The sequence below is a fragment of the Theropithecus gelada genome, chromosome 11, assembly GCF_003255815.1.
Source record: "Theropithecus gelada isolate Dixy chromosome 11, Tgel_1.0, whole genome shotgun sequence".
In the NCBI taxonomy this organism is placed as follows: Eukaryota; Metazoa; Chordata; class Mammalia; order Primates; family Cercopithecidae; genus Theropithecus; species Theropithecus gelada.
In genome coordinates this window covers 4,379,835-4,393,048 of record NC_037679.1, presented here as the reverse complement: position 1 = coordinate 4,393,048, position 13,214 = coordinate 4,379,835, and the positions used below count along the sequence as shown (strand labels likewise).

At 39.2% G+C, this 13,214-nt stretch overlaps 2 protein-coding genes across 6 annotated transcripts in view; one reads left to right on the top strand and one right to left on the bottom strand.

Moving 5' to 3' along the window:
• Positions 1–13,214, bottom strand: part of ANO6 (anoctamin 6) — a 224,412-nt gene that overhangs the window by 137,743 nt on the left and 73,455 nt on the right. The window contains exon 1 of one of the 4 annotated variants that reach the window (XM_025403745.1): positions 2,513–2,718. The exons of the other annotated variants lie outside the window; for them this stretch is intronic. Within the exon in view, the coding sequence (XP_025259530.1) occupies positions 2,513–2,630 (118 nt within the window). The 5' untranslated portion in view covers positions 2,631–2,718. Of the gene's footprint in view, positions 1–2,512; positions 2,719–13,214 lie in introns of those variants that run through there. 4 annotated transcript variants of the gene reach the window in all.
• On the top strand, positions 3,896–4,450 carry LOC112635548 (40S ribosomal protein S16-like). Of its 2 annotated transcripts, XM_025403749.1 has the most exons (2): positions 3,896–4,050; positions 4,102–4,442. In XM_025403749.1, exons 1-2 carry the CDS (start codon positions 3,952–3,954, stop codon positions 4,390–4,392), a joined length of 390 nt encoding a protein of 129 aa, XP_025259534.1. In that variant the 5' UTR covers positions 3,896–3,951; the 3' UTR covers positions 4,393–4,442. The 2 variants fall into 2 exon arrangements, with proteins under 2 accessions (XP_025259534.1, XP_025259533.1); XM_025403748.1 differs by having other exon boundaries at positions 3,896–4,450.

Here is a 13,214-nt window from a genome sequence, read left to right as displayed (position 1 = left end):
CCCACCTGCTCCTCCTGCATCATTCTCTGGTAGTCATAATTGTTCTAAGGGGTTCCAATCTCTCTCTGGTCTCATTTTAACAGGATTTGCTATATTTTGGTAAACAATGAGGTGAGAGAAATTCTACTTCCTATATTAGCAAGAGGTTGTAGGCTTGTAGAGTATAGGCCTTGTGATATTACAACAAGATTTTAAAATAGAGCCACTCAGTCATTATTAATGCAAAGAATGTTAGTAATAAAACATAAAACACAAAGACAGAAGCGTCGCTTTCAAGAGCATGCTGGCTGTGTATTGCTACACAGGACAATGGACTTGAATCCTAAGAGTGCTACATGGTCTATCCCTGAGGCTCAGGCACATCACTTAACACTAAGTCTGTTTCCTCAGCAATAAAATGCAGATTATAATGCCTACATCAGAAGGTCACTGTGGAGAATAAGCTAACTGACATATATATGAAACTGACTTGAAGACTCTTAAGTACTATATAAATACTGGCTATCACTATTTTTCACTTCAATATTTAATACGTTTTACCATCCTTTGCCTCATTAGGCACCAATTTTTCCTTCTGACTTCCACCTTGACAATCCCTGTTCTTCCCCTTTTAAAATATTAAAATAAATTTAAGCATAGAAGGGGATAACATTAATTCAGCAAACATTTTTGAATAACTACAACGTTCTGGGCAATGTTGGTTACTTGTTTCTAATGAAAAGAAATGTCAATCAGGAAGTATCTGAATCTGGATGGATCAGTCTCTTACCCCAGTTTGTTATTGGCAAGTAAACTCAATGACTTAATATTTACATCAACAAAAAAAGTGGCCGTCTCTTCTAATCATTTCTAGAATGCAAATTCCAAATTCGAATTCATAGTTTTTGTTACAGTTCTCTGTCTTTCCCATCTATCTCAAGGCAGAAGTTTTCCCTCCCTCCCTGCACCTAGCCTGCTTCTCAACAAAGATATTTCTACAATTATTCCCACTTCGGCTACTGTTTCTTAAAAAAAGAAGGAAAAAAAAGTCATTCATGAATATGTAAACTTTGTCAGGGTCAGAACATTTTTTTACTCATGGCCAGGGTCCAGTACTATACATTTGGCAATTTAGAAAATTAATAAATATTCTCTCTGCATTCCAGTAAAAACTGCTTTTCCTCAAAGGTTCCCCTTCGCTGTGCTACCCTTCTTGAATAATGTATTATCATCAGTTCAATTCCCCAATCCAAAAGGGGGAGCCATTCTTAACCTTTCTCTTTCCTTCAAAACCAGTATTTTGGTAAGTCACTAAATTATAACCTTCTTAATTTCAACCTCATCTTAAGTATTTTCTACCTATCTGGAATGCATACTCCCATATCCCGTGTTACTCTTTCTTCAAATTTTTATTTCAATGTTACTGCTTATGTGCCAGGTTAAGTTACTTGCCTCCACTTCATGCTCCTATAGCACTAATTTGGATGTCTAGTAAAACCTGCCATATTATTATAGGTGGAGCCAAAAACTCAAGCATTGCATTATCGGCTATTAAAATACAGTATTCTGGTCGGGTGCAGTAGCTCACGCCTGTAATTCCAGCACTTTGGGAGGCCGAGATGGGTGGATCACAAGGTCAGGAGATCGAGACCATCCTGGCTAACATGGTAAAACCCCATCTCTACTAGAAATACAAACAAACAAACAAACAAACAAAAATTAGCCAGGCACGGTGGTGGACACCTGTAGTCCCAGCTACTCAGCAGGCTGAGGCAGGAGAATGGTGTGAACCCAGGAGGTGGAGCTTACAGTGAGCTGAGATCGTGCCACTGCACTCCAGCCTGGCGACAGAGACGCTGTCTCAAAAAACTAAACTAAACTAAACTACAGTATTTTTTCAGTTGGACATCTGGTTACAGGACATCCAGTTATAGGAAAAAGGTTGTTTTTTTTTTTTTTTTTTTTTTTAAAGAGTGAGTTTTATAAGCAAAATTTGCAGCTCACATTGAACAGAATTCAAAATTATCACATGGTTACTTTTTGACAATTGCCCACCACTACAGAAGATAAAATCTGGGGAAAAGATAGGTGTTGATCCTTCTTATCACACTGTATGGTCATTGTTTTTCTTCTCCACTAGTCCATGAGCTCCTAAAGGGCAAGCCATTGTCTTATTCAACTCTATATTCCGAGAACCTGAAACAATACCTTGCATATAATAGATGCTCAATAAATGAGAAAATAAACAAATGATGAAATTAATTATAAATTTGTCACTCCAGTACAGTTACTAGTGCTCTTCAATTCCTCAAAATGTAATTGCTTAGATAATAAGAGAGTGCTTCTATTTCCAGAACCATATTGCATTGCACTATACTGTGACACACACACAAAGCAGACTAATAACATAGTTTCCTTTCAAGACCAAATACTCATCAAATATTTGGACAATATTTATAAAAAAGGAGCCTCCCCTTCATTCTGCCCACTGCTCACTGTTCCAGCAACTCACCAAATAGGAACATGTTCTTACCAGCAGCACAAAACATTCCACAGCAGAACAAAAGGGGGAATGGACAATTCAGTGAGTTCTTGACGCTTCTCACCCTCCTACCTCTACCTTTAGTGACAACTCTGAAGATTTCTATCATCCACAAACAGCAATATTTCTGAGAAGAGTTTCAGTAAGCACAATTTCTCCACCTTGTAACATTTCCATGTTTGGTGTTGTTTCAGCTCAGCTTATGAACTCTTCCCCTATTCCCACAAGCCTCTTCTGCCCCAACAGTACGGCTCTAAAAATACATCTAGAAGTTAAACATGCGTCCTTTGGAAGAGCTGGAAACAACTATCACATTATTGATTCTCACACACAACTGCTTAATGCTTTAACCTAATGCTTTTATAGAAAAACTCGATGTACACTGCAAACCTACCAGATTCACCGTTAATTCATTAGTTCTCTTACCATCTTAAAAAATATTTATTGCAGTAACATAACATATAAGCATAAAGTTTGCCCCTTTAGCCATTTTAAACACATAATTTAGTGGCAATAATTACATTCACAATGTTGCACAGCCATCACCACTATTTCTAAAACATTTCTGATCACCCCAGAAACTCTAACCATTAAGCATGAATTCCCCATTTCTCCTACTCCTTTTCCCCCGTCCCTAGTTATCTCTAATCTTTTTTCTATCTCTATGAATTTGCCTATTTAATATATTTCATATAAACAGAGTTATACAATATTTGTCCTTTTGTTTCTGGCTTACTTCACTTAGTATAATGTTTTCAAGGTATATCTAAGTTGTAGCATATATCAGAACTTTGTTCCTTTTTATGACGGAATAGTATTTCATTGTACAGATATACTACACTGTGTTTACCCCATTCATCTGTAGATGGACACCGAGATTGTTTCCACCTTTTGGCTATTGTGAATGATGCTCCAACGGGTACTGTTATACAAGTATCTGAGTCCCTGTTTTCAATTCTTTTGGGTGTATATCTAGGATTTGGAATTGTGGATCGTACGATAATTATGTTTGCTTTTTAAGGAATTGCCAAATTGTTTTCACAATGCCTGCACCATTTTACAGTTCCATCAGCAATGTATGAGGGTTCTAATTTCTCTACATACTCACCAACACTTATTATTTTGTGTGTTCTTATTTGATTTTAAAAAAAATAGCAGCCATCCCGGTAGGTGTAAAGTGGTATTGTGGTTTTGATTTTCACTTCCCTAATGGTGAATGCTGTTGAGCATTCCCTCATGTGCTATTAGATATCTGTACATATTCTTTGGAAAAACGTCAAAAATGCTCAAGTCCTTTGCCCATTTTCCAACTGAGTCTGTCTTTTTGTTGTGCTCAGGAGTTATTTATATATTCTGGACATTAAAGACTTATCAGGCCTTTTCCGGTTGCAGCGCCGCGCGGTTAGGTTCTCTCGTCCACGCTCGCAGCCATGCCGTCCAAGGGCCCGCTGCAGTCGGTGCAGGTCTTCGTACGCAAGAAGACAGCCACAGCTGTGGCGCACTGCAAATGCCGCAATGGTCTCATCAAGGTGAACGGGCGGCCCCTGGAGATGATTGAGCCGCGCACGCTACAATACAAGCTGCTGGAGCCAGTTCTGCTTCTCGGCAAGGAGCGATTTGCTGGTGTGGACATCCGTGTCCGTGTGAAGGGTGGTGGTCACGTGGCCCAGATTTATGCTATCCGTCAGTCCATCTCCAAAGCCCTGGTAGCCTATTACCAGAAATATGTGGATGAGGCTTCCAAGAAGGAGATCAAAGACATCCTCATCCAGTATGACCGGACCCTGCTGGTGGCTGATCCCCGTCGCTGCGAGTCCAAAAAGTTTGGAGGCCCTGGTGCCCGTGCTCGCTACCAGAAATCCTACCGATAAGCCCATCATGACTATCAAAATTCACCTGTATAATAAACAGTTTTTGAGGAAAAAAAAAAAGACTTATCAGATACCTGATTCCCAAATATTTCTCCCATTCTGAAGCTGCCGTCAATTTAATATCCCTTGATGCCCCCAAATTTTTAATTTTGTCAAGTCCCGTTATCTATTTTTAATTTTTTGTATATGTTTTTGATGTTATATCTAAGAATCCACTGCCAAATCCAAGGTCATAAAGATTTTCCTTTATGTTTTCTTTTGTTTGTTTGAGATGGAGTTTCACTCTTGTTGCCCAGGCTGGAGTGCAATGGTGCGACTTCGGCTCACCACAACCTCTGCTTTCCAGGTTCAAATGATTCTCCTGCTCAGCCTCCTAAGTAGCTGGGATTACAGGCATGCATCACCATGCCCGGCTATTCTTTTATGTTTTCTTCATGAATTTAGCTCTTGTATTTGGGTTAATCCATTTTGAGTTAATTTCTGTGTATGACGTGAGGTGGGATTGAACTTTGTTCTTTTCGCATGTGGAAATCCAGTTGTCGCAGCATCATTTATTGAAGTGACTCTTCTTTCCTCATTGAGTGTATTTGGCATCCTTTCCAAAAAGCAGTTGGGCCATAAACATGTGAGTTTATTTCTGGACTCTTGATTCTATTCCATTGGTCTATATATCTATCTGTACCCAAGACCACACTATTTCAATTAGTATAGCTTTGTCATTAGGTTTTGAAATCAGAACGCATGAATCCTCTGACTTTATTCTTTTTCAGAATTGTTTTGGCCATCTGGACCACTTGCAATCTCATATGAAATTGTGGATCTGCTTTTTCATTTCTGCAACTTTTAGCATTTAATAAACAGATTTTTTAAAACTTAGATTTACCATTAAAAATATATAGCTGAAGAGTAATGTTTTTGCCAATTTGGTATTTTAAAAGCCTGGCTTAGACAGCTAATACTCTATAAAGGACAAACAGTATTAACTGTAGAAATATGTTCCAATAACATCTTGGAACGCTACTACTGTTGCTTCACAGTCTAACTGGTTCAGGTCTCCTAAGACCCTCAGGGCTCGCAGTTCAACATTATCCTGGGTTTGCAACTGGTTATGGCTTAGCTGAAACTTGGTTCTAGTCACTGACCTGTCAGTTCCCAGATTATAGTGATTGCACATGTCCTGGGGATGAAAGAAGACACCACTTTTAAATTCCTATTGTCTTTCAGCTCAAAGCACATTTGAGTCATAACTTCATGCTTAACTTACCAGAGTAGGCCTGATTTCAAAACCAGTTTTTGCTGCCCAGAAGGAACGAGAACATAAAAATGAAAGAAAAATAAAAAACCGCTATAAGTTCACATGACCTTATCCAAAATCTGTGATGTCAAAACCTAGTGTTTCAGAATTCAGAATTTTTCAGAATTAAAAAAAAACAAAACAAAAACTTTTACATGTATATATTGTCTCCACTACTAATGCATCCCCAGTGAAGTCTGGAACAGCACATCTTACCCAAACACATTCATATTTTGCAGCCAGATAATATAAATATTCATATGAGGGGGAGGACACTAAAAATGTACATAGTCTTGTGTTGGCTGAGGTCAGATATCTACATCAAATGAATTCAGCTCTGTCAAATTTTATAACCAAATGAATTGCCAGAAAATTTTTTTCAGCACTTTATGGATGTTTGAATTCTAAGGAATTGTGAACCTGTAACAACTAAGAATATATTCAGCATCCAATAACAGATTACACAAAACCTCACTATAGCTGCTTGTCATATACACACAGAGCAAAAGGTTGGCCAATTACCTTCGAAGGAAAAACTAACTGGCTGGAAAAGGGAAAGACCCCACAGGGTCTCATTTCCTCTAATCATCTCACAAATTGAGTATTTACCAAATCAGTATTTCCCCCAGTGATCAGCTACAAATAAACTCTAACCCAGAAAGTAAATCCTAAATTTGGATAAAAGGAAAATCAGAATTGATATACCACTTTTAATTATCCAAATGAACAGAAAATAGTCATTAATAGCTAATATTAGCAAAGGTGCTGGGAATAAACACATATTGGCAGTGTGGGGTGGTATAAGCTTTCTGGGTAGCAATTTGGTGAGTATAGCAAAAGCTTTAAAATTATTCATACCCAGCCGGGCGTGGTGGCTCACACCTGTAATCCCAGCACTTTGGGAGGCCGAGACGGGTGGATCACCTGAGGTCAAGAGTTTGAGACCAGCCTGACCCACATGGTGAAACCCTGTCTCTACCGGAAAAAATACAAAAATTAGCTGGGTGTGGTGGCAGGCACCTGTAATCTGAGCTACTCAGGAAGGTAAGGCAGGAGCATAGCTTGAAAACCTGGGAGGTGAAGGTTGCAGTGAGCTGAGATTGCACCACTGCACTCTAGTCTGGGAGACAGAGTGAGACCATGTCTCAAAAAAATAAAAAAATAAATAAATAATTCATATCCTTTGATCTTATAATTCTACTTCTAGGAAATACTTGATTGCTTAAATCAGTTAGGATACAGCTATATGATTATATATAATACAATTATTTAAAATAATTTATAGAAGACTATTCACGACAGAAAATTTCAGCAATATATCTCTATGTGAAAAAGTAGATTATAAAATGTTATACATTATAATATATACCCAAAAGAATTAAAAGTAGGAGTTCAAACAGATATTTGGACACCCATGTTCATAGCAACATTTATAATAGCAATTCGAGTGTCCACTGACTGATGAATGAGTAACAAAACATATAATGGAGTATTATTCAGCTTTAAAAAGGAAGAAAATTCAAACATATGCTACAACATAGATTAATCTTGAGGACATCAGGTTAAGTAACATAAACCAGTCACAAAAGGACAAAGAATGTAGGATTCCACATATATGAGGTACTTAGAATAGACATATTCACAGAGACAGAAAATAGAATGGAGGCTGCCAGGACAAGGGGAAATGGGGAGTTATTGTTTAATTGGTAGTTTCAGTAACAACCTTTTGCAAGATGAAAATGATTCTGGAGATGGATGGTGGTGATGGTTGCACAAAAACGTGAATGTACTTAATGCTTTTAAGAGCTGAACTATACACTTAATGGTTAAAATGGTAAGTTTTAGATCATGTGTACTTTACTACCACACACAAAAAAGTGTAGCTTTAAAAAAATAATCTTTTAGCTGTTGTAGGCTAGGCTGTACCAGGCAATAGGTGCTTTCTAACACTTAGATGGGTGAGCAGGAATGAGATCTGCTACATGCTCTGCTGTCCTTATGGAGAGCTCTTGTGAGGCTTCAGTCCATAACGATCATTTGACAGGGGGAGGGGCCTCTTGTGGTACTGGGGATTTGATCATCTTACCTATACTTTAACTCTCCCCCTTGCCATGAACCATTTTCCAATAAACTGAAGGGTATATAATTTTAAAACCTGTTATGTATTATATGAGCTAAGACTTCTATGGGGGAAAAAATGTAAGCAAAAGGATAAGTAGTGGGATGTCAGGTGATCTTTATTATCTTAATACTTGATGTTTTCCAAATGTTCTACAATGAACAACAAAAGACAAACACATCAAGAAGCATCCCAGTTTTAATATATCTACCCTCCACTGTGTCTTCCCCTCAAAAGAGGTTTGCTATACCTTGCCTTTCCCACTCAGTAAATGCCCCCAAATTCACCAAATTAACCAGACCAAAATTACTGACGTCATCCGTGACTCCTTTTCTTTATTCTCCCACATCCAATTTCTCAGTAAATCCTGTCCGCCAAATTTTCAAAACCTACCCAGAAGCCAGCTACTTTTCACCATTCCCATAGGGCTTCTATAGATAATACAGCTCACATTTAAGAGTGTGCAATAGATTCCAGTGTCTATTCTACAGCTAAGTCCTTTTTCATATACGAACGCATTTCATTCTCACAACAATTCTGCAAGGTAAGAAAAGTACAACAGTTACCTTCATATCACTGATGAAGAGGCATGGAGAAGTCAGGTATTTTGCATAAGATCACACAGCTAATGAACAGTGGAATCAAAATTTGAACCCAGGAGCTCACAGGTTATGCTTTTAACTGCTATATTACACTGCCCCCTCGGTCTTAGGTAGCGTTCTCTCCCACATTATTCAGTTCTCTGTTCAATATCCCCGTCTCAGAGAGGTTGTCCCTGAAATCCTAATTTAAGCAGCCCCAGAGTAGAGCCACCATTCTGTTACCTTGCCCTGCTGTACTTTCCTTTAGCACTTCATTAGTAATTACATATTAGGTATGTAAGCTCCATAAGAGTAGAGATCTCACCTTGTTCACGGCTGAATCCCAACCACCTAGGATAGTTCCGGGCCATGTTAGGCGCTCCACCATTAATCTGTTGAATGACTGACCAAATGAATGCATAACTAATATAAGGCTGGCTGCTGCAGTAAGACAGACCTGAATGCAAATCTCAGACCTACCACTTCCTAACCACGGGAGCTCAGATCATTCAACCTTCCATCCCCCTCAGTGTCTGCATCTGGAAAATGGGAATCGTATTTCTCCCTCAGGGTTGTCTTGAGGATAAAATGAGTTGTGACACATAAAGTGTTTAGTCTGGTTACTTACACATAATAAACATTTGACAAACATTAGCTATTTGTATTGCAAATGAGAGGGGAAAAAAATGTCATGCTTAAGCCTGCCTGACGTTCTTTTCATTTTTAAAAGAGGGGTATACAGCTTTAGGAAGATAGCTGTTAAGAAATAAAGTTGCTAATGATAGTTTATTAACTATTACGTCACACTGAAGATACGGAAAACCGTATGTAAATTTGGTCTAATACTGAAAGTGGGGAGAACTCAAACACATTAGCTCTATCTAAATTCCATTTTTATGCATTCTGTTATATTTCTAAATCATACCCCCTACTTAAATCTTGAATGTATGGATATTTTTTAAGTCATCGGTTAAATAATGGACTGAAACAATAAAAATTCCTTCTGGATGGATGTTTTATTAGTTCAGGGTATTATTTTAGACCAAATATAACTGAATGCCTTTATGGTTAAGATTATTTTAATTCATATTCAAGTTGGGTGTGGTGATACGCACCTATAGTCCCAGCTACTCAGGAGGCTGAGACAGGAGGATTGCTTGAGCCCAGGAGTTCAAGTCCAGCCTAGGCAACACGATGAGATCTCTCTTAAAAAAAGTATAAATAAATTCATACCCAGCCACTGCCCACCGTGCTGCCACTGCTCAGAGGTAAAATGATGAAAGGAGTCAAGAGCAACCCTATCAGTAGAAGCCTTATTCTTGTTCAGCCTTCCACAGCCCAGTAGCCTCAGGTAACTTTTCAGAAGCAGGACATCCAGATCGGCCCCCAGCCATTCTCTTACTGCTGAAGGGGTAGCAGCTGTGATGGCTTTTTTTTTTTTTTTGAGACTGAGTCTTGCTCTGTTGCCAGGCTGGAGTGCAGTGACGTGATCCTGGCTTACTGCAACCTACGCCTCCTGGGTTCAAGCAATTCCCCTGCCTCAGCCTCCCAAGTAGCTCCTCAGCCTCCCAAGTAGCTGAGACTACAGGTGCGTAATACAATGCCTGGCAAATTTTTTGTATTTTAGTGGAGATGGGGTTTCACCATGTTGGTGATCTCCTGACCTTGTGATTCGCCTGCCTCAGCCTCCCAAAGTGCTGGGATTACAGGCGTGAGCCACCGCACCTGGCCTTGGTAGCCTTTTTACTGCAGTATTTCTCAACTCTGAATATACAACTTTTATAAGGGGCTTGAATCTATGTTGCTTTCTCCACAAATAATCAACTCCTCATGTCTCTTCTTTCATTATACTTCGATAGTTGATTCTGTAACTTGAAATTATACTCAGTTGCTAGTTGGTAACTACTGCCTACTACTCTCCCCAGTAGACGGGGTGGGGTGTGGTGATGGATGGCAGGCAGGAACACTGCCTCCAAACTGGGAAGTTCTGTATTTAATAGGTCTGTGAAGGCCATTTCTTCTAGAATCCCAATGCAGACCTCAATCATGTGATTATATTCTCCAAGTGGCCAGGCGTAGCTAAGGAAATTCAAGCATTTTTACTCTAGAAAATATCACAATTTAGTTCTTTAGTTGAGATCTTACAAAATAAACAGATTATCTGAATATAGCTAAATCATCTTAGAGATTCAAACTACTTGAAATTTCTTAAATATGCACTTAACATGTTAATTATAGAAATAATAGAAATGACATATAACTCAGATTGCCCCTCCCTAGGGAGTAATAATCCTGAGGCTTGTTCCAGGATTAAATGTCTTAAATTACCGGTCCTTTGTGGTTTCATCTGAGGCCTGCTTCTGTCCTTGTCCTTTCCTTTTATGTGCCAAATTTATACAGGCATCAGACATTCACACATAATAACTATCATTTACTTAGCATGCAGGATGAGCTAAACATTCAGTAGGTCTTAGATACACGAAAACAGTCACTAAGGTATTTATGTGTGAAGGCTTTAGGTAAATAAAACATACCAGTGACCATCTGGGGAGAACAGATGCCTGCACAGGGCTGGGGAAGCCCAAGAAGAGACTCCTAAAGCAGCCTGGCTGGGAGGTGGAGGAGGTAGCCGCTGTTGGACATCAGCAACAACACCCCTTTTAAAATAAAGGCCTTAGCAGCAGCCTCAGAAGCAAAAGTTTTTCTCTGACCTTCTCCTGCCTGCCTGTCTCTCAATTCCATTCTCCTCTGAGGCTGGCCACAGAAACTAGAAGGTGGGTCTAGAAGCCAGAATTCCTTTTGAGGGATTTTTTACAAAATTATACAGAAAGGTAGAGATAAAGAAATTCTGGGCCGGGCGCAGTGGCTCAAGCCTGTAATCCCAGCACTTTGGGAGGCCGAGACGGGCGGATCACGAGGTCAGGAGATCGAGATCATTCTGGCTAAAACGGTGAAACCCCGTCTCTACTAAAAAAAAAATACAAAAAACTAGCTGGGCAAGGTGGCGGGTGCCTGTAGTCCCAGCTACTCGGGAGGCTGAGGCAGGAGAATGGCGTAAACCCGGGAGGCGGAGCTTGCAGTGAGCTGAGATCCGGCCACTGCACTCCAGCCTGGGCGACAGAGCGAGACTCTGTCTCAAAAAAAAAAAAAAAAAAAAAAAAAGAAATTCTGGCCAGAAGAATCTGGCCACAAAGTACTTATCTGTTCTCCATTGTTTGACTGTAGGTCATAAAATCCACATTCCAGAAAGTCTTACCCAGAAGGAAGGAATGCTGCTCAGAGAGGTCAAGCAGCATCTTGAGGCCCTGCTGGGTTTCCTCACTCTGCCTATTCACATTAGATCAGACCCTTTTATCCAATTGTGTTTCTACATGGCTGTCTATACTTTGTTGAATCTAAGCATAAAAATGGACAATTTCCCCTGTATCTTCGGGTCTTCATTCTGAAGGTTTCCATATCATCTAAAACCATGATCAAATAAATTTGTATGCCTTTTCTCCTATTAATCTGCCTCTTGTCAGTGATTTTCAGCAAACCTTCAGAAAGCCAAGGGGAAGTTTTCCTTCGGCCTTGACACCCCTAAACCATGTCCGGACAGATGCATAAGAGGAAGTAAGAGACAATCTAAAAGGTTGTTGTGATAGGAAAATCCAGCCTGGAATAACAGTGATGGTGGGAGTGGGGACAAACAGAAATAGATGGATTCCAGTGACATTAAGGTATTAGAATCAACAGGCCCTGCAGGCTGATTGGAAAGGAAGATGAGAAACGCTTAGACTGTAAGTCCTGTCTGACTTTACCAGCTGGGTTCACTAAGTAAGAAGGGCCTTTTAAATCTAACTCTTCCTTCAGTAGTTTCAGTAGGAAATCTTAGCTCCCATTATATAGACAGAGTAGAAAAAATAGATGCTATTACATGGAAACATTATATAACTGAATCAACCAAATTGTATTTATTCCTTCAACCAATACATGTTTGTGGCACTCTTGCTAAACACGTTAGCACTGGGCAAGCTCTGGAAACATAGCAGTAACTGAGGACCTTGCCTTTCCCCACTCTGTCCTATCTACCCACTCCTCTTCATGGGAGAGGTGGCATATCCCCTCTGATCATAGCCCAAAGCCTCCTCCTAAGCCATAGCTCCCATTCCCACAAGACTTCTTGCTATAGATTACACAGCACTTTTTACTGTGACTTCAACTTATGTTTCATTTTCACCTTTGTCAACATTTTTCATGTTCAGATTTATTCCACCTTAAAAAAGTAAAAAGCCCCTCCTTAGGAAATGTAGCACTGTCAAAATGTTAAATGTGCCTACAATTTGACCTTGCAAATTCTACTTAATTCCCATACACATTTGGAAAGATATAAATATGCATAAGCACATTAAGATGTTGAGTGTAACATTATGAGAGACACCAAAATTTCTAAGTAAAACTAAAATATCCAGACAACACTACAGCACAATAGAATAGTATGTGTTTACTTTAGGGAGTAACATGTCTATAATGTACAGAACAAAAACACAAACTTTGGCAGACTACATAGCAATAAAGCCAATTTTTGTAATGTAAGTGTGTATGAGAGAGCGAGTGATAGCACGTGTACAGAAAAATCTTGAAGGATACACCTCAAACTATTAACAGTGGCTATATATGAGAGAATGCAAATATGGAGATGATTCTCAGTTGTACTTTTTAATGTTTAGAACGTTTACAACGACTCATCGTAAAATATATTGCTTTGTAATCAGAATAAAACAATAAAGATAAAAGGTTATCAAAAAAGTTAGAACAACCTTAATCAGCCTTTCCACTGCACCTATTG